Source organism: Vicia villosa, linkage group LG3 (genome assembly GCF_029867415.1).
Source record: "Vicia villosa cultivar HV-30 ecotype Madison, WI linkage group LG3, Vvil1.0, whole genome shotgun sequence".
Lineage (NCBI taxonomy): Eukaryota > Viridiplantae > Streptophyta > Magnoliopsida > Fabales > Fabaceae > Vicia > Vicia villosa.
In genome coordinates, this window is record NC_081182.1 from 99996229 (window position 1) to 100018626 (window position 22398).

The following is a 22398-nucleotide window of genomic DNA, read 5'->3' on the forward strand; positions in this document are numbered from 1 at the left end:
ATTTTATAGTCAAAATCAAATAATTAAAGCATCGAGAAAAAATAGTGATTTGTTTGTTGAGCAAGTAAATCACGTTTTGTTGGTCTTGGGATTAGGAATGTCTTATCAGATGATTGAATCTCAATTTCATGGAATTGATTGACAAACGCAGAAAAATCAAAAGTGATGCCTTAGTCAAATATCTATATCTTGTTGAGTTATTATTGTTGGATTATAAGTTTAAGAAAATTCTCCAACCGGCAACCACCTACACATAATATCAGGTCCTCAAATCCTTAATCTAATCTTTTAAAAATAATTCAATATTTTATATAGAATAATCCACCCAGCACGCATAGAGATATATCAATCATTTTTTTTTTTCTTTCCCACTTTATACTTTAGGGTGTGTTTGGTATGATAGAGTTTGAGAGGAGAGATTAAGGGAAGAGAGAAGTGAGGTGAGACACTTCTTCTGTTTGGCAAACATAGAAAAAAGGAAGAGAGACCCAAAATTTATGGGGTCCACAGCTTTTTCATTTCTCTCGAAACGAAAAAAGACATGAGTGAGAATGTACATATTTTTTAAATTGGTCTACAATACCCTTGTTTACTCATGAAAAATGACTATATTTTAAATATAACATGTACTATGTGTTATGTGTTGTGCAATTTTATTTTCTAGTTTGTCCGTGAAAAAAATATTTAATCATCATATGTTTAAAATATACTGTATGGTTTTACTTTTACACATCAAAAAAGGAATATGGTTTTCATTTTGTTTTTAGCTATAAAAATATTGTTTATATATTGAACTATTTCCATTCCTGTGTATGTGTATGAGAGTAGAAAATTTGATTTAATTTAATATAAATTAAAATTAATATATAAAATATGAAGTAACTATTATATTAAAATTAAAATTAAATAAAAAATTAATTATGTACTAGTAATTATAAAACAATTGAGTATAAATTAAAAATTTAATTAAATTTGAAGAATGTTTTTTTTTTTTATAATTGAGGGGTATATTTGTACTTATACAAATAATCAACACTTCTCTCTTCTCTATTTTTCTTCTTTCTCTCTTATATCAAACAATACTTCAAATCTACTTTATTTCTCATCTATTTTTCTCTTCTCACACTCTTTCTCATCTCTTTCTCTCTTCTTACTTTCTCTTCAAAACCAAACACACCCTTAGAGATCTGCCTTAAAATTTACTATAGTGTTCTTTAATATAATATTTTTTTGAATTTTGTTGTTGTTGTTGTGTTTTAAAAGACCTCGTTCAAAATTTAAAATAAATTAATTACATATTTATTAATTTATAATAAATATTTTTATATAAATATTAATCAATTTTATATCTCAAAATAAATTTATAAAATTATACAAATTCTCACCCGAATCAACTTTTTAAATTTATATAGATTATATTTAAGGACGAATCTAGCATTTTATAGTAAAATGTTGACACTACGCCAAATTTGGCTTTTAGCAGCACCCCTACGAAAGCGCTTTTAGGAAAAGCGCTGGCATAGGCTTCGCTAAAGACAAAATTAAAAAACACGCTAAAAAAGCGCTCTAATAGTGGGGGGGTATGAAAGCGCTTTTAAGAAGCGCTCTGGTAGGGGGGGGGGGGGGGTTATGAGAGCGCTTTTCAAAAGCGCTCTGGTAGGTGGGGGGTACGAAAGCGCTTTACAAAAGCGCTCTGGTAGGTGGGGGGAACGTGGGGGGAACGAAAGCGCTTTTCAAAAGCGCTCTGGTAGGGGTGTTTAATGAGAGCGCTTTTTGTCAAAAGCGCTGGTATAGACCAGGCTATGAGAGCGCTTTTCAGAAGCGCTTTAGTAGCCTTTATTACTAAAAATTAAAAACCAAAACACGCGTTACTGTTTCTCATTTCTCTCTTTCGTTTTCTGCAGAACCCTTCCGTCCACCACTGTTCTTCATCCACAAACCCTCACTGCACGCGAAACCCTTCCGTCCACCACCATCGGCAACCACCGTCGGCGTCCCTCCGTCGGCTTCTCCTCCGTCACTCGTTTTATCCACCGCCGGTGAGTTTTAGGTTTAATTTTCAGTGAAAATTTTATTTGGTATCAAAGATTGAACTTCTGCCTGCAACTTGTTTGATGAAATGCCTGAAAGAAATGATTTGAGTTGATAATTGATGAAATGCCACAATCCTTAGTAGGTATTTTTAAATTCTAAGTTGATTTACTTCCGCTTTTCATGATTCAAAAATCCATGGTTTTTTGGCTGTAGTGTTGATAAAATTCTGAAGTTACTGAATACAAAATAGACTTGCCACTGTTTATCACAAAATTTTGGCATTTCATCAAACAATAGTAACATAGTACGGCTAAACTTGCACCATGAGTATCACAAAATTTTGGCATTTCATCAAACAATAGTATCACAAGTGTAGCTTATTAATGTATTAGAATGAGACTTTTCTATTAGAATTGAGTTAACCAAATCTTTGTGCCATCTTCAAATCTTTGTCTCTGGTTTCTACTTTAAAATATATATTATATACTTTTATTTATATATAATAACTCTATGATATATATGTTGTGTGTGTATGAGATTGAGAGTGATGGTATATATATATTGTACAATAAATTGGCTTGTTCAAGGATGCCAAGTACTGTAAAGTATGAGAATGACAGCACATAGAGAAATTAAATAATAAATAATATATAATAATAGTAATAATATATACCTTATGAGAGTTGAATTAATGAGGAAGAGAGAAGGTAAAGAATGAAACAAGAGTGAGTTAATGTATATAGACAAGGATGATTCATAAGGTTTGCTTTTGAGCAAAAAGTTTTATAGCTTCGTGTTAGTAGTGGTGTATTTAATTAACTGCATCGTGTGTCTTGTGTTAGTAGTGTTAGTAGTGGTGTATTTAATTAACTGCATCATGAGCTATTCACCCATTCTTATTATAATCATACATTGAATTGAATTTCTTGTATAGGTCTGACTGGATTGATAACTTTGGATCTCTTTGGAGCTCGTATCATTGACTCTGGTACTACATATTTAGGAGTATGTACACACATCAAACTATTGTTGATTTCCTTTGTTCAATCGATTTTGTCTTGGTGGTTACTAACTTTGTGAATTTGCTATAGGGGTAACTTGTGTATAGTGAAAGTTTGATCGTTTCCCAGCCTAGTTCGACGTTTGGCGTTTTCTTGAGTTCGGTAACATCCGAGGTAAATTTCTTTCTCAAATTACTGGTATTATGATGAATTTGTCTGAAATTGTGTGATTATATATGTTACGTTTTATTGCTTCGGATTCATTCCGTTTATACTTTGCGTTTTGACAGAAACACATTAGTTTTATGTGTTTAGAGAGTTAATATAGGAGGTACTTACTAACTTTGTGAATTGAATTCGCCATAGGGGTTACTTGTGAAGAGTGGAAGTTTGACCGTTGTTGTTTAGCTTAATTAAGACATGGATAAGACATGGATGAATTCAAACCGATTGTCGAAAGAGTACGAGAAAGGGGTATGGGAATTTGTTGAGTTTGCGGTTGCGAACTCCAAAGACCCGCTTCGAATGCCGTGTCCTTGCTTGGGTTGCTGTTATGCCGGGGGTAAGGTTGACGGGAATCAGTTGGGATCTCATTTACTACGGTTTGGAATTGATAGAAGTTATACATGTTGGACAATGCATGGTGAGAAAAGTACCGGGAATGCTGGGTCGAGGTGTAATAGGAAGTATGCTTCAAACGACGATTGCACAGACACATACGATTGTGATCGAGTCGAAGAGATTGCAGAAGCGCTGGAAGAAGATCTAGCGGATTGTCCCAAAATGTTTGAGAGGTTGGTAAGCGATGCAGAGAAACCGTTGTATGATGGTTGTTCAAAATTCACAAGATTGTCTGCGGTGTTAAAGTTGTACAACTTAAAGGCGGACAATGGATGGTCGGATAAAAGTTTCACAGAGTTATTAGCCCTTATGAAAGATATGCTACCAGAGGATAATGTTCTTCCCAATCGAACGTATGAAGCCAAAAAGATGTTGTCTTCTATTGGAATGAGCTATGATAAGATACACGCATGTCCAAACGATTGCGTTTTGTTTCGAAACGAGTATGCAGCGTTGAATGAGTGTCCTAAATGTGGTGCCCCTCGATATAAGAAAAAGTTGTCTCCTGCTAAAGTCTTATGGTATTTTCCTATAATTCCGAGATTTAGACGCATGTATCGTAGTGAGACCGATTCAAGACACTTGACTTGGCATGCAGATGAAAGAATTATTGATGGAAAGTTGCGACATCCGGCAGACTCACCACAATGGAGTAAAGTTGATACTGAATATCCTGAATTTGGAAAAGAAGCAAGAAACCTTCGGTTGTCATTGTCTACTGATGGAATGAACCCGCATGGTATTCAAAGTATCTCGCATAGCACATGGCCTGTGATTCTTATGATTTATAACTTACCTCCGTGGCTATGTATGAAGCGTAAGTACATGATGTTATCTATGCTAATTTCTGGGCCTAAACAACCAGGGAATGACATAGACGTATACTTGGCACCCTTAATCGAAGATTTAAAGTTTTTGTGGGAGAGAGGTGTGGAGGTTTACGATGGGTATAGGAAAGAAAGTTTCAACTTGAGGGCGATGTTGTTTGGAACAATTAATGATTTTCCAGCATACGGAAATCTATCCGGGTACAGCAACAAGGGTCAAAAGGCGTGTCCTGTTTGTGAAGATGAAACCGATACGACACGATTGGCGCTTTGTCAGAAGAATGTCTTTCTCGGCCATCGTAGATTCTTAAATTCTAATCATCACTACCGTGGGTGGAGAAAAGCATTCAATGGAGAGGCCGAACATCGTACAGCCCCGCCTTTTTTGTCAGGTGATCAAATTTTTGAAAAGGTGAAAGATGTGAGCACTCAGTTTGGCAAGCCTTTTGCACATTCAATTGTCAAGGGTGGGTGGAAGAAGAAGTCAATTTTCTTTGAACTTCCATATTGGAAGTCGTTGTACGTAAGACATTTCCTGGATGTTATGCATATTGAAAAAAATGTATTTGACAGCGTTATAGGTACGCTACTCAATATACAAGGAAAGTCTAAGGATGGCGTTAACATAAGGAATGACATGGTAAACATGGGGATGAGAACTGAATTGGGGCCCGTGACGAAAGGAAGACGAACATATCTGCCACCTGCTGTTTACACTCTATCTAGAAAGGAGAAGAAAACATTGTGTAAGTTCCTCAGTGAAGTAAAAGTTCCAGAAGGCTACTCTTCAGATATTAGAAGACTTGTGTCCATGAAAGACCTCAAGTTAAAGAGTTTGAAGATGCATGATTGCCATGTTATAATGGAACATTTTTTACCAATAGGTATACGTTCTATTCTGCCAGAAAAAGTAAGAAGCGCAATAACTAAGCTGTGTTTCTTCTTCAGGTCTATTTGCAGTAAGGTGGTCGATCCCGCGATCTTACCAACATTGCAAAATGAGATAGTTGTTACTTTATGTGATCTTGAAATGTATTTTCCTCCCTCGTTTTTTGACATAATGGTTCATCTAGTCGTTCATCTTGTGAAAGAGACACAACTGTGCGGACCAGCTTATATGAGATGGATGTACCCTGCTGAACGTTATATGAAAATATTAAAAGGGTACGTGAAAAACAGAAGTCGACCGGAGGGTTGTATTGCCGAGCGATACGTTGCTGAAGAAGCGGTTGAGTTTTGTACTGAATATCTGTCAAATGTTCAATCAATTGGACTCCCCAAATCTCATATTGTCGAAAAAAAAGAAGGAAAAAGGCTAATTGGAAATAAAGTTGTGACAGTATCAATGGTCGAACGGGATCAAGTGCACTTGTATGTTCTGCACAATGAGATTGAGGTTGAGCCGTTTGTTGAAATGCACAAAGTTGTTCTCCGAGATTTAAATCCAAATAGAAATGAGAACTGGATAGTACGAGAGCACAATCGAAGTTTCATACCGTGGTTTAGAGATCATATTTATTCAAAGTATCGTTCAGATCCTGCTTCAGTAACAGAAAGGTTGAGATGTTTAGCCTATGGTCCATCTGTAATTGTACTTTCTTATAGCGCATACGCAATTAATGGATACACATTTTATACCAAAGAACAGGATGATAAAAGTACTATGCAAAATAGTGGTGTTACCTTGGTAGCTGAAGCTATGCACATATCAAGTGCCAATGACTTAAATCCGAAATTTGCAAATTTGTCATATTTTGGGGTTATCGAGCGCATTTTGGTGTTTGATTACGCGAAGTTTCAGATTCCTGTATTTGGTTGCAAGTGGGTTGAAAATAATAGTGGCGTACGAATGGATAAGTCAGGATTTTTGCAAGTGGATCTCAATAGGGTAGGGTACAAAGATGAGCCTTTCATTCTAGCCTCTCAAGCTAAACAAGTGTTCTATGTCAATGATCCGACAAGTACGAAATGGTCTATAGTGCTTTTATCTAACAAAATAGTTGATGAAAAAATTGAAGATCAAGGTGATATTGGTATTGGCATTGAATCTTGTACAAGAAACGATCAAAATGAGAATGAATCTTGTATTAGAAATGATCATAATGAGGGTATTTGGATCAATCCAACCGTCCGCATTGTTAAGAGACGCGTAGTACACAAACCTACCAAGAAAAGAAAGAGACGTTAGTGATAAAGGTAATAGTATACATAGTCCGACTAATTTGTTTTATTCAATTTGGTGCATATTCTCGTTTTGTACATAACTTTTGAACCATGTATCCGCTTGTTGACTTCTTTACATGTAACTATACTATTTTGACGATTCCGGAGCTGCTCATGCACTTATCTTTACATTTCGGGACTATTTTTTTATCGGTTTTGCTTCTGCCCGTAATCAAAAGTCGGGCTTAGGGTCTGAATTTCGGAAAACCGACTTTGTTTTTGAGTCCGTGGCGACGTTTTACCATAGCCATGTAAATTTCGTTCAATTCCGATAACTTTCTTTTTTACGCTTATTTTGATTTGTACCGATTTCGTTTCCGATTTACTTGTACATGCATGGTTTGACTTCCATTTGACTTGTATAGATTGTTAGCTTATTAATAGTGTACTAATGTGCTTTAGTTTGTTTGATACAGGTTCAATGGCTTCAGATAGAGATGCTCCACCTGAAAACCCACCTGAAAACTTACAAGAAAACTCACAAGAAAGAGTTGCTTCGGATACAAATGCTCCACCTGATACTGAAGCAAAAGAGGTTGCACGAGGCATCACTATTATGAGGAGTATCATACGACATAGAGACCAAGGATTAGTATACCGATTGGAATGGAATTCTGATAAACAACCAATTGGTCCTAATTCTGCAAAGTTGACAAGTTATATTGGTACACTTGTCCGTATGCATATTCCGGTCTCCATAGCTACCTGGAAATCGAAAACGAAAAATTTAGAATTGGAGGAGAAAAAACAAGCGATTTGGGAAGAGCTTCAGGTATATATCATATATGGTTAATTGTTGTTATTATCTTGACGATAAATTGTTTAAATTATTTATACTAACACACTATGCGTACGTTTTTTTGCAGAGGACTTTTGAGATACCAGATGAACGTAAAAGCTACATACTTAGTTTGGCCGGCAAGAGATATAGAGGGTGGAAAAGTTTTTTGACAAACACCTATCTTAAGGATAAAGATGGAAAATTTCTTGAAGATGCACCGGGACGGCCAACAAAGTATGCGACCTTCATTGATGAAGCAGATTGGGCTGAGTTTGTAAAGCAAAGAGATGAAGCTTTTCAGAAAAAGAGTGCCACGAATAGGGAGAGAGCATCCAAACCCGCGTATCCATACAAAAAAGGGCGTTTGGGATATGCACGCTTAGAGGATAAAATTGTAAGTAAATAGAAATTCGATTTAATTAATTGTCTACATGTGCATGTTTTAATTGACGATTTTATCGTTTGTGTCAATGCATAATTGGAGGAGAGTAAAAGTGAGGAAGCTTCACTTCCTGTACATGTGTTGTGGAAGGAAGCTCGTGTGGGCAAGAATCACGCTGTCGATCCCGATGTTCAGAGAGTTTATACTGAATGTGTAAGTATAATACTGTGTCTTTAATTAAATCAAATGTTTTTTAATATATAAATGACTTTTTATCTCCACTAATAATTATTTAAATGTAAATGAATTACAGGAGACCTTGTCGCAATCGGCATCCACCGGTGAGGAGAGCGTACTTAGTAGAGTACTAGATGCTCCCGAGTATCCCGGTCGGGTGAGGGGTAAGGGTCATGGTGTGACTCCAACCTCTTTTTACAAGAGTCCTAGGAGAAGAAATCCTTCAAATGAAGAAGTGTTGCAAAAGTTGGCGGAATTGCAAGCACAAGTCTCTGAATTGCAAAGAGATAAAGAAGTGTATATGAGAGAAAAGTGCAACACTTCATCGGTGAAAGAAACTAGTGATAAGGCTAGTATCAACTATCAAAGGAAATTTCCCGAGGTAATTATAATTTTTTTTCCTTTTAAATTGTTCTATTTTATTAATGATAATGACTTTATATTTACTTTTGGTTTAGGGCATTTCATCTTGCCAACTATACTTATCGGAACCGAATTATCGACTAGTTGGCAAGGGAAAAGTGCACAACACTTCGGGAGATTTACTTCACCACAGACCGCTCCCGGATGGACACCTGAAAGTATCGGTGGATGTTGTATTAGATCGTGATGCGATTCTACCGGTACCTGACATGGTCTCAGAGACGACATTGCTGCGAGATGCAATAGGATCGTTTGTTGCATGGCCCTCGGAGCTCATTACCATTAGTGATGAGGTAAATTGAAAACGATTATGAATCATTTAGTTTTCGAATGTCAATTCTAAACCGTTTATTAATTATGTTTTACATTTTATTTTTAGACTGCTCCTATAAAACCCGCAATTAAGGGTAAAGGGATTTTACAGGAGGAGGAGTCTGTTGCATCGCTAAAAGAGGTACATTTAAAGTGTTAATATATAATCTGAATCAAAATATGCATGATTTTATATTTTACCTAACTTATATGATTTTTAGGCATCCGCTCGGGAGTCACAACAAGTGACACAGCAGGTTCGTAGTGTACCACCCAGTGGTCCTCCGAAGCAAGCGGCAAGAAAAGGCGGTGCTTTTGTGCCTCGATACCGGGCGACACTCGCAACAATGGTTGATATGTCCGATATGAAGGATGGTGCTTTACGGGAAATCGATATGGATGAAAGTGTCTTCGGTATTGAGTTCAAGTCACATATTACAATTGATGACTTGCAAGAGATTTTTAACCAAGATCAACTAGGCGTCAGTAATATGCATTCATACATCCGGTAATATTCACTCATCCGATATATTATTTAATTAGTCCCACAATATAATTTATTTACACTTTTCAATGAAAAGAATCTAATGTTTATTATGTTTTTATTTAAGGTTGTTGTATGACAGAGTGTTGCGCGGGACTGCATTGTCTAACAGATTCCGGTTCGTGTCTTCCGCCCATTGCAGCGGAATGGAAATTGTTTCGGATCCGGAATCTGTTAGACAGCGCTTAGTCGATAGATTCATGTCCACCGGCAATACAGAATGTCTGCATCTTTGGGCGTATAATACCCGACCAGTAGGGTTAGTTTCTCATTCTTTATTCATCTAATCTCTGTTTCTTTAGTGTATAGCAATATTTTCATATAACCTATTGTTTTAATTTATAGAGCACACTGGTTGCTGCTTGCTATCAACCCGATAAGGGAAGTCGTGTATTATCTGAATTCGGTAAAGGGTGAATGGACCAATTATCCGGCCATGAAGGAAATCGTTGATTTGTAAGTGGGATCGTTCTAAATATATATTCGTGTATATTTATATATTTACTTATTTGTGGGATTGATCTAAACATATGCTTTTATATATTTGTTAATTAGATCAATACAAGTATTCCGTAGTCAACGGGACGCACAGGTATCCCGGACTAAATCAAACAACATCACCTGGATCGAAGTGCAGGTACATTACTTTTCACAAATTTGCTTATAATATTTATGCTACTTGGTAAAACAAGACAACTTATATAGAATCTTATTTGTTTTTCTATGTAGTGTCCGCTACAGCGTAACAGTTCAGACTGCGGATACTTTGTATTGAGGTTTATGAAAGAAATCATTCAGGCGAATCAATTAGAGATTCCTCCCACGGTATAAAGTTATAACTTAAGATAATTTCATATAATTTATTACATTTACCTAAATATATTATTCATATTATGTTTTTGTTTTATAGTACCTTGACGAATTCCGTGCTGCTGGGTACTCGAAGCTAAAGTTAGAAGAAATCAAAGAGGAATTGTGTCAATTTTATATTAAGCTATTTTTCATGCAGATTTGAACTATAATATTGTTGATTTTGTAATGATGTATATATATAGTTTTGTAATGATGTATATATATAATTTTGGATATTATAATGGTATATATTAGTATATATATTGTCTTACTGATGGCTGAAATAATATAGTCGAAAATATATTACAGGTCGAAAATATATTACAGGTCGAAAATATTACAGGTCGAAAACATTACAGGTCGACTGGGAGGATTAAATTATAGGCTGCACATAAAAATACCTCATTTAGCAACTACAGCGCTTCTAAAAAGCGCTCTTAAAGGTCCACATACTAGAGCGCTTCTTAGTAAAAGCGCTGGCAAAGACCAGTAAAAAAGCAAAAAAAATTAAAAAATTACGCAGCATACAAAAGCGCTTTTGGAAAAGCGCTCTGGTAGGCCCCCCTATGAGAGCGCTTTTTCTGGAAAAAGCGCTCTCATAGGGGGGCCTACCAGAGCGCTTTTCCAAAAGCGCTTTTGTATGCTGCGTAATTTTTTAATTTTTTTTGCTTTTTTACTGGTCTTTGCCAGCGCTTTTACTAAGAAGCGCTCTTAAAGGGGGGTCTACCAGAGCGCTTTTTCCAGGAAAGCGCTCTTATAGGGGGTCCTACAAGAGCGCTTTTTCCAGGAAAGCGCTCTTAAAGGGGGGGTCTACCAGAGCGCTTTTAAAAGCGCTTTCGTAGCCTACGCCAGCGCTGGCTTTGGCAGCGCTTTAAAGCGCTGTTAAAGGCCAAAAAAAGCGCTGTGAAAGCCCTTGTACGGCGTAGTGTGAAGTTTTTTTTTCTTCAAAAAAAAAACCTATATGTTTTGTAAAAAAGATAGGCATTTTTGACAAAGTGTATTGAAATCTGTATCAATCTTGACTGATTTTTTCTTCTATTAATTTTTGCATAGAGCAGAGGTTTTCTAGAGAGATAAATTTAGAGATATGTTTTTAGAGAATTCTATTTCTAAGAATTTGAGAGGTTATCTAAGGATTGAGAACACTTTCATTCATTTTGAGATTGAGTGATTTATATATTAAGAAGATGAGATTATGTTTATATTGAGAGATTCACATATGTGCTCAATATGTGTTTAATGGACTTACAATGTATCAAATTGAAGTATTGAATTTCACCAAAGTACAAACAAATCGTTGCAAAATCCTTCTAATTCACAAGATGTGCTATCAAATGGTTTTAAATCATGCACAAGATTCTACTATCAAAATTTTCAAACCTAATCTACACTAAGACAAAGTTGAATTATTAATTCGAACAAAACCTACAATTTATGCAACAAATTGCTACTAGCAGATAAACCTATCAACATGCAATTCTAGAAAGCAATTGAAACAACTTAATCATGTGATCAACTATGAAATTAAATGAGTGAGAGAGCACCAGGATTTATAGTAGTTTGGCACGATCGTCCTTGTTTAATGTTTAATCCACTCTCCAATGGTTACATATTGAAAATTCGTCGGTCTTCCAATATGATTTGTAACAATATTACAAGAGTTCATACAATCACTAGTCCAAAACAAATACTGAAAATTAAATTTCTTCTTTTTTGGATCTTGACATGTGCATAAATCCATGAACTGAACTATATGCGAAATCTTTACTTGAGATCGCTTATTGAATCTTCCAACCCCAATAACCTACACCTAAGTCTCTGTCTATGATAATTTCCACAAAAAATTTCACCGGTATCTTGAGCATCGGTCTATCCGAAGATTGAAAAGATCTCCTACCATGTACGTAGCTAGACTTCCAGAGAGTAATACCAAGGTCAACATGGCGAGAAAAACCTTCTTTTTTCCCATTGGAATTGTCAGAACCAATCACAACACCACACACCTTTGCAAGCCTCTGAAATCTTACACAAATCTTCAAAGGAACGTTAAAACCAAAAAATGACACTCCAACAAATAACGCTTTTAATGACGAAGCTTTCACCACGAACAATAAAAAACCGAGGGTATATGTAATGGGAGAGCCTTGTTTTATTTAAAAAAATCCCAATTTGTTACCTCAGTTTTAACAAAATTGACATAAATATATGCTCAGGGTTTGATATTCGATTCCCGGCTCTTGCAATTTTATGTTTTATTTAGAAACAAAAAGCGCCTTTACTTTTTATAGATTTTACGTTGGATATGCTACCTCGGTTTTCTTTAAAATCGAGATGAAAATTCTCTAATTTTTTATTCTTCTTAAAACCAAAAGGCGCCTTTATTTTTTATAGATTTTATGTCAGATATGTTACGTCGGGTTTCAGTAAAACCGTGATAAATACTCTTTATATTTTTTATTCTCTTAGTATCTACCTCATTCACTTTTCGAGCCTTAGCGAATGAGCACTTCTTCTCCAGCCAACAAAAGAACACCATTATTCTCCAAGGTGGACGGAAGCTCTAGTGAACGAAAAAAATTCTCACAATTATTCTCCGGTATGTTATTCTTGTTGTTGTTGTTCCTTACTGTTGTTTTCCATTACTGTTGTTCTTGTTGTTGTTATTTTGGTCCATTACTGTTGTTCTTTATTTTTGTTGTACGTGTACTATTTTAATTTTCATAAAACATGTTCTATATGTAAAGTTGATACATGTCACCGCCTATTACAAAAGGAAAAAGACAGTTTATCTTTGGTATCAAAAATTTCTAAGACCTAGTAATCCATATTGTAGATTGTGTAAGACTTTTAATGGAGAGCATGAGTTTGATATCGGTCCAAAGCCCTTAATCTGGAAGGAAGTTTATAAAAGACAACAACACATTAATGTTGTTTTTGAAAAGAAATAAAAAAAACCCGCGTAGAAAAATATTTGGAAAAAGAGGTCGGTATTCAAAGAATCATGAAGACTTTTAAAGGGTATACAAAGAATCATCACTGTGCGGAAGCTTCTATCGTGGAAAGGTACATCACAGAAGAAGCTATTGAGTTTTGTACATACTATTTGTCAGAATCAAACTTTAAGAAAATTCCCGAGTCTCGTCATGATGGATGTTATATGGTAGAGGTATTCAAAGTTTAAATGTTAAGACATTTGATCGATAAGTAGTTCTTCAAGCACATTGCTACAAATTGAATACCCTTAGTGAAGTTCAACCTTACTTGACCGCTCACAAAATTCTTATAAAGGAAAAATTCCCATGGATGAATGAAAAATGATTGTTGACAAAGCATGACAAAACTTTTATAACTTGGTTTAATGAAAGTATTTCTAAGGAGAGTAGTGCATCAGATACTTGCAAATGGTTTTCATGTATGCCTAAGTTTAATGTAATTACTTGGAGTGCATACGACATTTGTAAATATTCATTCTATACAAAATTGAAGGATGATCACAGCACCATCCAAAATAGTGGGGTTGTGGTTGAATCCATGTACTTTTCTAGTTCCAAACATAACAATCATGTACTGGAATCTAGAGCATACTTTAGGGTAATTTAGGAGATTGACTATATTTTTTTTAAAGTGCCTTTATTTAAGTGCAAGTGGATTGACAATAACAAAAATGTAGAAACTGATGAATTAGGATTCACATGGGTTGATATTAGAAAGGCAACTTATAAGAATGAACCATTCATCATGGCAATCCAAGTAAAACAATTTTTTTATGTCACTGATCCTTTTAACACTAGATGGTCAATTGTTTTTCAAGGAAAATATCTTCCCAATAGTACTGATGAAAATTAAGATTTTAACTATGAGACGCCTTGTTTAGCAACACATTTACATCAATCATCTGAAGAAAATGATTATGATGATAGGCATGTTATTCATCGTGATCATAAAGAGGGGATATGGGAAAGCTAGTAAGTAAATATTTTATATCCCTTAGTAATTTATAATTAATCATTATACTATAGATTTAAATTTGTTGTTGATTATCCTTGTTAGTTTCAAATATTGTTCAAATCATAGGTGCTTAACAACCAGTGACAAATCCTATTGGACGTATGTTTTAGTTTTTATGTAAAATTATAAAGTGTATGCCATTTCGGATTTGCCTTTGGTGTAATCAATGAATATTTGTGGTACAATGTTTCAGATTGAGAAATTCGCAAAATGTACAATGTTTCTATTTTAGGAATCTACAAAATATGGCTCTATATTATGTAATATGGTTATGTAATACATGTGCAAACGACAGTACAAAAAACTTATCCCTTCGGTTTTACATATAACCGAGGTAATAACATTGAGATATTACATCAATTCTACAAAATACTGAGTGTTAATATTGGGCCCATCATCCAGTTCTAAAAATAATAAAAATGAAGATGCGGGGGATCAAACCCACATGTAGATAACTTTACCCCTCAATATTTAAATAACCAAGTTCTAAAGTGGTAGCTTTTCATGACGCCCTTCGTTACCTCACTTCCGTAGCCGAGGTCAAATACATTTTGCATCTGATGTTAGATGTGTTTTTTTAGTAGTGTGAATATCTTCAATCAATCATGAATCTTCAAAGATGATATTCATATCCATGTAACAATGGAAAAGAATGAGATACAATATGAATGAAATCGCAAGTGTTCAAGAACGATTCAAAACTCATTTGAAAACAAAAAATCACGTGGTTTATGAGTTTTTAAATCATCAATAGAAGAATGTGTTTTTAACATTAACAACATTGTGAAAGGTTTGAGAGAGAAAAAGATTTTTAGGTGCTGATTGTGAAGCACAAAAATTAGTGAAAAAATTATGTTTGATTCGAGTCAAGAGCATTTGGTGATTTGAGTCAAGTGGTAAAGTAATGTGGAACAAGATCTACACTTAAATAGAGACCCATTTTTCTAAGATTCAAGTCAAAAGTAAGGCATGATTCGACTAACACGGGCTATGATTTGAGTCATGGGCGGGTTATGATTCGACTCAAACTTGGCAGAGGCTGAAGAAGGATCGATGATTCGACTCATTTATAAATTGTGATTCAACTTATAGGGTGCATGATTTGAATCAAGATTAAGTTGTGATTCGACTCACAAGCTGAAACAAAAATCTAATTCTTCTCTGCCTTGTTTGATTTTACTCAAGGGATTATGTGATTCAAATCACACATCCAAAATCTCAAAAACTCAAGTTTTCAATAATGATTTGAGATTCTACTTTTGCAACGACTTAAATCAATCTCAATGATGGTTATTTTTCCAAAAACTCGACTAATTGACTTACAACATAATGTTTATACTCAAACACAACACTTTCCCATTTCATATCCTCTTTTTCTAAACAGTACTCCCAATTCGTAGTTGGTTGATTTTACAAAAGTAATGACATGGAGGTTTTAGTACTCTTAAGTACTAAGTTCTTTGACTCATCAAGGTTGGTTTTCTTGTGATCCCATTGTTGACCTCCATTATATGCTCGAGCTCAATTTTCTTTAGGGATATTTTTAACACATCTTAAAGCCATAGATTTGTGAAACTGGCTTTCTCGTAGTACTATTTGAATGTATGATTATTTAAGTCATATCTTGTATTGACAACATAAATAATATGAGTAAAAAAAATATAATTGGACATTATATTAGCAAGAATAAATAAAGATCATTACATATATTAATAACTTTTTTATGAATTTCTTTGTCTTTGAACTTTCTTGTATGAAGTTTTGTGAAATGTATCTAATACACTACATACAAAGATGGATGGATGATCTTTGCAGTCATTTTCATCATTATATGCATTTTTCATTGATTCGCGTCTGCCTGAAATTAAATAAAGGTCGGATTATGGTGTCACATGCCTTCTCAAATTCTTCAAAAAAAACTCCAAACACCAACCATCTCACCTTCAACCAGGGCAAAATCTATCCAAAAAATGTTGTTCCTACCATGTGCAATAGGGATGGTAAGCAGACCCAAATCCACGGGGCCCACCCGCACCCGAACCCGAGTCAACGGGTGAAAATCCGAGTTGACTGAGTTTGGATTCGGGTGCCCCCCGATATTTCGGGTGCGGGTTTGGGTAGTGTGAAACCCGCACCCGAAACCCGAAATCACACCCGCTTATATATATATATATATATATATATATATATATATATATATATATATATATATATATATATATATATATATATATATAATATTGTGGAAAGTTGTAGAAAAATTGTAGTAAAAATGTATTTTATATATTTTGCGGCGGGTTTGAGTTTGGGTGGAAAAACCCGAACTCAATGAGTGTGGGCGTGGGTGTTATTTTTCCACCCGAACAGCATTTGGGTTTGGCTTCGGGTTCGGTTCGGGTGTGTGTTTGGGTAGTGTGAAACCCGCACCCGACCCGACCCGTTGTCATCCCTAATGTGCAATTACCATGAGAAAAGCTCTTATGTAGTTACCATACAACCAAGTTCCATCAATTTGAATGATGGATTTGCAGTATGAAAAACCTTTGATGCCCGACTGAAATTAGTACATAACTCATATCTTGATTGTCAATTGATAAGCATTCAACCATAACATACTAATCATCAAAGGGATGATATCGCTCCAAAAACCTCATTTCTATACAGAAACGGGGCTGGGACAGTATGGGGGACAGTATGGCCGCCATGGGCATGATAGTCATCGCCCGAGGATGCTAGAAAAGGACCACCTGTTAGCAAGAGGTGATGGTCATCATCCGGCGGAGTCACCCGTCACCAAGATTGATGCATATGGCCTAGATTCCTTTTCTAGATGACGCCTGTCACCAACAACAACATTCGTCATCTAGGCTTCTGGGCCTATTGGATTTGTGGAGATATTTTAAATTTTTCGTATTTTAATTATTTTTTATTAATTAATTAATTAAATATAATAATAACTAATAAAGTAAGACAATATCTCAATCCACCCCATAATATTCTTAGGCATCTAGCAAAATTTCATTTTTGCCTCCTGCTTTCGAATGTGTATTTTCGGAAGCATATTTTTTTAATTTAACGTTGAATTGTTTTGTAGGTGCATCTACAAAACCGTTTAAACAACGTTAAAAGAAGGTTTCGTAGATGCACCTACAGAACAATTTAACATTAAATAAAAAATTTGCTTTCGGAGATACAACTCCAAAAACAGAGAGATTTTTGAAAATACACATGGTGTGTGAAAAATCCAAAGAATAAGAAGGAAGATTGTTTAAAATAAAATGGAAAGAAGGGCCAATTGAAACGAAATGTTCAACATGACCAATTGTCTAAATAACAAAAATAAATCACTGACACTATCCTACTATAGTATATTCGGTCAATCATTCAATGACTCTACAAACAAGGCAATAACATAGACTAGCAAATGAGTATTATAACAAGATTTTGTCATTGTTAATTTCATTTCAACAATAACTATTTGTGGCATTTTAATGTCAAAAACATTTCATCTAAAAAACAAAGACCAAAACAAAAGCAAAGTCTTTTCAAGTCACACATGTGAAACCGCGTATAGTAACTAATTATTTTTTTTTTTAATTGATAATGACACATTCAAGAATCAAGACCAAGGACTAACTCCAGCTAGCATCTCTGTAGTTTCTTGGCTGCTGATTTCTTGACTTGGTAGGTAACCAGTAGCACTTTTTCTTTATAAAAATGTTAAACTTTGAATGATAGAAAATGAATAAAAAAACACTTTTACAAGACAAGAACAAAAACAAAACAAACATGTTTGAAAAACACGTATGAATGAAACTACATATGAAAGCAACTTAGAACATATCTCTTTCGATTATTTTATTATATAGCTATAAGAGAGATGATAATGAAATTGAATACTCTTTAGTTTCTTTCTACCAATGAAAAAACCATCAACTTCAAATTTGCATCAATCTAACCAAAGGAAGAAAAATATTGGCACAAATAACATAAATAGACACGATCCTAAGAATGATTATGGTACCATGACAAATTTCAAGTATGTTGTGAAAAAAATTTCAGGGCTTTTCACATTGATTCTGTCAGGGAAATCAAAAACATCCTCAGAACCTGTTGAAAATGATTCTGCAAGGAATAATAAAGTCAGAGGAGTATCATGTAAGTATGAATATGATGAATATTTAACTATTGTTAGCATGTTTTTTTTGTGGTCAACCCTTTATATGTAGTGGTGTTTTTTTGCAGCTTCAACAACAGATGTATCATCTGAAAGTTCTAAGAGTTCATCAAAGTGGAAATCTTCTCATCCTTCAACACCTACTAGCACTTCAAGTAATCAAATTGGAGTTGGAAATTTTTCATTTGAGGAACTTTATAAGGGAACAGGAAAATTTTCTCCAGATAATAAGATTGGTGAAGGGGCGTTTGGAATTGTGTATAAGGGAAGGCTTTATGATGGAACCCTTGTGGCTGTAAAGTGTGCTAGGAAGGTATGACATGAAAAAGTTCATTTTTTGATTGTTTTGCATCTCTAAGATCTGGTTTGATGTGATTGAGATTTCGTGTGTTTGGTTCTGCGATGAAAAAAATTGATTCGCTCAAACTGGGGCGAATCTGCGAGTTATATGCCAAAATAGGCGAATTGTAGTAAAGGCTGGTTTATAATTCAATCGGTTGAACCGTCCGGTGTGATTCGGTTTTTGAATTGCTGAATCTGATATAGTAATGTTTGTTGACAGGATGTACAAAAGAAGCACTTGGCTGAGTTCAAGAATGAGATAAACACGTTATCGAAAATTGAGCATCTGAATCTTGTGAGATGGCATGGATATTTGGAGCATGGAGATGAAAAGATTATTGTGATTGAATATGTTAATAATGGAACTCTTAGGGAACATCTAGATGGTAAGTCTAAGAACTGGCCTAATGAAGTATATTACTACTATTACCTTTATCATCAATTTCTAATGTCATTGAGATTGTGAGTTGTATATTCAGGTGTGAGAGGAAATGGACTTGAAATTGGTAAGCGTTTGGATGTAGCAATTGATGTAGCTCATGCAGTTACATACCTTCATATGTACACAGGTATGTGCCCTTACAGATATAGGTTATAAGTAACGGTTATGTTGTCAGGGCTTAAAATTTGTCATAGTTGAATTGTCTCTAAAAACTTAAGACGGCTTTGCTTGTTGTTTATGATCTTGACTATTGTTATTGTTTGATTGATTGACAGATCATCCAATCATTCACAGAGATATAAAAGCATCAAATATCTTAATAACAGACGGTTTAAGAGCGAAAGTAGCAGATTTTGGTTTTGCTAGGTTGGGTTCAGAGGACCCTAATGCAACTCATGTTTCGACTCAAGTTAAAGGAACAGCTGGTTACTTGGATCCTGATTACATGAGAACAAGACAACTCAGTGAAAAGAGTGATGTTTATTCATTTGGTGTGTTACTTGTTGAAATGATGACAGGAAGATATCCAGTTGAACCAAAGAAACCCCTCAATGAGAGAGTTACAATTAAATGGGTAAGTATATACATGTCAAATTATTCTCCTAATGATAGTGTTTATATATTGGACTCTGATAACTTGATTTGATAGGGTTTGATACCATGTTAGATTTTATATTAGTTCTAATACATTCTTACAAAACAGGTTTGTAAGGCCAAGATTCAAGCTTTTATAAGCTCTAATCAAACTTTAACTTTATTCAACGTGAAATTGTGTTTTTTTAAGGGTGGCAAAAATGGGTCCGGCTCGCTGAGTATGATCATTTTGCCTGCACTTTTTCATGGGGTATGACGAAATTTTAGGTCTGCACCCTCTTATATCCGCCCTGCGCCCATTTTTAGACTTTAGAGGTGCATTGGCCGTGGGCTCGCCCCTCCTTACCTTCGTTATTTTACGGGACGGAACAAAGTTTTAGACCTGATCATCAACTATGTCTGTCTCGTTCTGTTTTTTGTAGGACAGACCTAAACGGAACGGACGTGCCCGTTTGTCACCTCTAATTTTTTCCAATATAACTCTGATACTTAGAAAAAATGAGTCTAATAATTCAAAGTTCCGTCAAAAGATAAGTAAAGTTTGACCATAGATTATTTAAGTCAGGGATCAAACTTGACTTGACTTAAACTCATTATCCACCTTACTTATACCACTTAGTTTTCTTATAGATAAAGCTATTAACATGAACCATTGAATCTTATTATGCAGATAAATACACTTGCAATGAATCATTGAATTGATAAGACTAACACAATTTTCATGTAAATATATGCAGGCAATGCAGTTACTAAAACAAGGAGAAGAAGTGATTGCAATGGATCCAAGGCTTAGGAGAAGTTCAGCCTCAAACAAAGCAGTACAAAAGGTTCTCAAGCTCGCATTCCAATGCCTTGCACCTGTACGAAGATCGCGGCCAACGATGCAGAATTGTGCAGAGGTTCTATGGGACATCAGAAAAGATTTCAGAGAGAAAGTATTTTTTCGTCCTCCCCTCGCTTCTCACCATTCGGCGGATTTTCCTCAGAAAGATGCGAGAAAGAATAGACGTAAGACGTTCGGTATTGAAGATGACAAGAAGTATAAATTTGTGTCTGCATAATTAGATTCATTTTTGAAATTTTTTCATTGATTTTTTTTTAAAGTATTCTGACAGTCAATTGCTAGTAGAATACAGCTCTTGTTTGTATCATGTTCATTACTTGTTCTCTTCTGTATTTTGAAATTCTCAAGGTTTTGGATTGTTGAGAGTGGAAAGTATGTTTTGGTGGCCTAACTGAAGTGAGATGTGAAACACAATGGAAGATGAAAAAAATGAAAAGCACTATGTGATGAAATGACACAAGGTGTCCAATACAAGTTCATCCTTGTATGCTTCAACAATTCATCAGTTGTCTTGTTATCTTCCGTGTTGTTCATGATAATTTGAAAAAACATTATTTTTCCCAATCTTATCAACAATCGTGTCCGTCAGCTTGAAAACTTTAGCAGTTGCCTTGATTATGTGATGAATCAATAGACTTCAAAAATGAGTTCCCTTTGTTACAAGTAATTCATATTTAGAAGGGGTTGTTAGTTAGAAGTAGAAGCCTATGAGATTGTTAGTCACAAGCCTACATTAGTTAGAGACTCTTTAGTCAAAAGCAGAACATTTCTCAACGTAGTTGAGAAGGTGTATGTTCAGAACCTTGTTCGGAGTTTTATTAGCACAGTTAGTTTTGTTTATGTGGTATAGTTTGGTTACGTGGCATTTTTTTATGTATTTAAACAAGTTTGTTATAGTAAAATCATAACTGAATTTTCATCATTGAAAGTTTGTTACATTTTTCTCTTTTCTTTCATCTTCATCTTCAACCTTGTGCACCAACAGTTGATATCTAGAGCTCTAGTTCGATTCACAGGGAAACACGAGTGTACGTGAGGCGTGTGTGATTGATTTTGTTTCTTGGATTCACGTTGAATTCACGATCGAAATCGTAATAGAATTACATTTCTTGATTTTGCGGGATCCGGAAACACAAATGTTTGGTGAGATCTGAATGAGTTTCAGTGCACAAGAACGAAGATGAACGACACAAATAGCTTGAATACAAAGCTTCCAATGTTTTATGGAAAGATTAGGAATCGATGGATGATTTATATGCCCGTGTTGTTCAGTGCTCAAGACGTTCTTGATCTCGTCACCGATAGTTATATTTCGGTTGCAGTAGATGCGACGAAGGAACGTAGAAACGCGCAAAGAGATAAGAGGAAGAAAGATCAAAAGGTGTTGTTCTACATCCATCAGTGTGTGGATGCGAATGTGTTTAAGAAAATCGTTGATTCAAAGACGAAGAAGGTTGCGTAGGACATATAGGCACGGTGCTACAGCGACGATGCATATGTGAAGAAGGTGAAACTTCAGTCTCTACATAAGCAGGATGAGAATCTCGATATGAAGAACAATGAGAAGGTACGTGATTACATCTCTATAGTGATTTTGATCACAAATGAGATGAAGGATTGTGGAGAAACACTCGGTGAACAAGTTATTATTCAGAAGGTACTGAGATCTCTTACTGAGAGAACCTCCGCACGGTGAGAATTGAAGAGCTACAGAGTAGTCTAGAGACACAAGAGTTGCGTTTGACGGAGAGAAC

At 35.2% G+C, this 22398-nt stretch overlaps 1 protein-coding gene and 1 long non-coding RNA gene across 3 annotated transcripts; both read left to right on the forward strand.

The window, feature by feature from the left end:
• Positions 1 to 1725: 1725 nt before the first annotated feature.
• On the forward strand, positions 1726 to 7253 carry LOC131656426 (uncharacterized). 2 transcript variants are annotated; one of them, XR_009300091.1, is made up of 4 exons: positions 1726 to 2039; positions 2969 to 3039; positions 3126 to 3209; positions 7123 to 7253. It is a non-coding gene; the product is annotated as an uncharacterized LOC131656426 (long non-coding RNA). The 2 variants fall into 2 exon arrangements; XR_009300090.1 differs by lacking the exon at positions 7123 to 7253 and adding an exon at positions 3402 to 3510.
• Positions 7254 to 18020: 10767 nt separating this feature from the next.
• Positions 18021 to 21208, forward strand: LOC131662222 (calmodulin-binding receptor-like cytoplasmic kinase 2). The gene is made up of 6 exons (XM_058931941.1): positions 18021 to 18403; positions 18491 to 18735; positions 18985 to 19150; positions 19244 to 19333; positions 19482 to 19780; positions 20538 to 21208. The coding sequence occupies exons 1-6, from the start codon at positions 18166 to 18168 to the stop codon at positions 20859 to 20861; spliced, it is 1362 nt and encodes a 453-aa protein (XP_058787924.1). The 5' UTR covers positions 18021 to 18165; the 3' UTR covers positions 20862 to 21208.
• Positions 21209 to 22398: the final 1190 nt, after the last annotated feature.

Coding starts and splice junctions, on each gene's coding strand:
- LOC131662222 (XM_058931941.1), top strand. CDS start 18,166: ATGAAAAAACCATCAACTTCAAATTTGCATCAATCTAACCAAAGGAAG. Junction 18,404..18,490: donor TAAAGTCAGAGGAGTATCAT/GTAAGTATGAAT, acceptor GTTTTTTTGCAG/CTTCAACAACAGATGTATCA. Junction 19,334..19,481: donor ATACCTTCATATGTACACAG/GTATGTGCCCTT, acceptor ATTGATTGACAG/ATCATCCAATCATTCACAGA.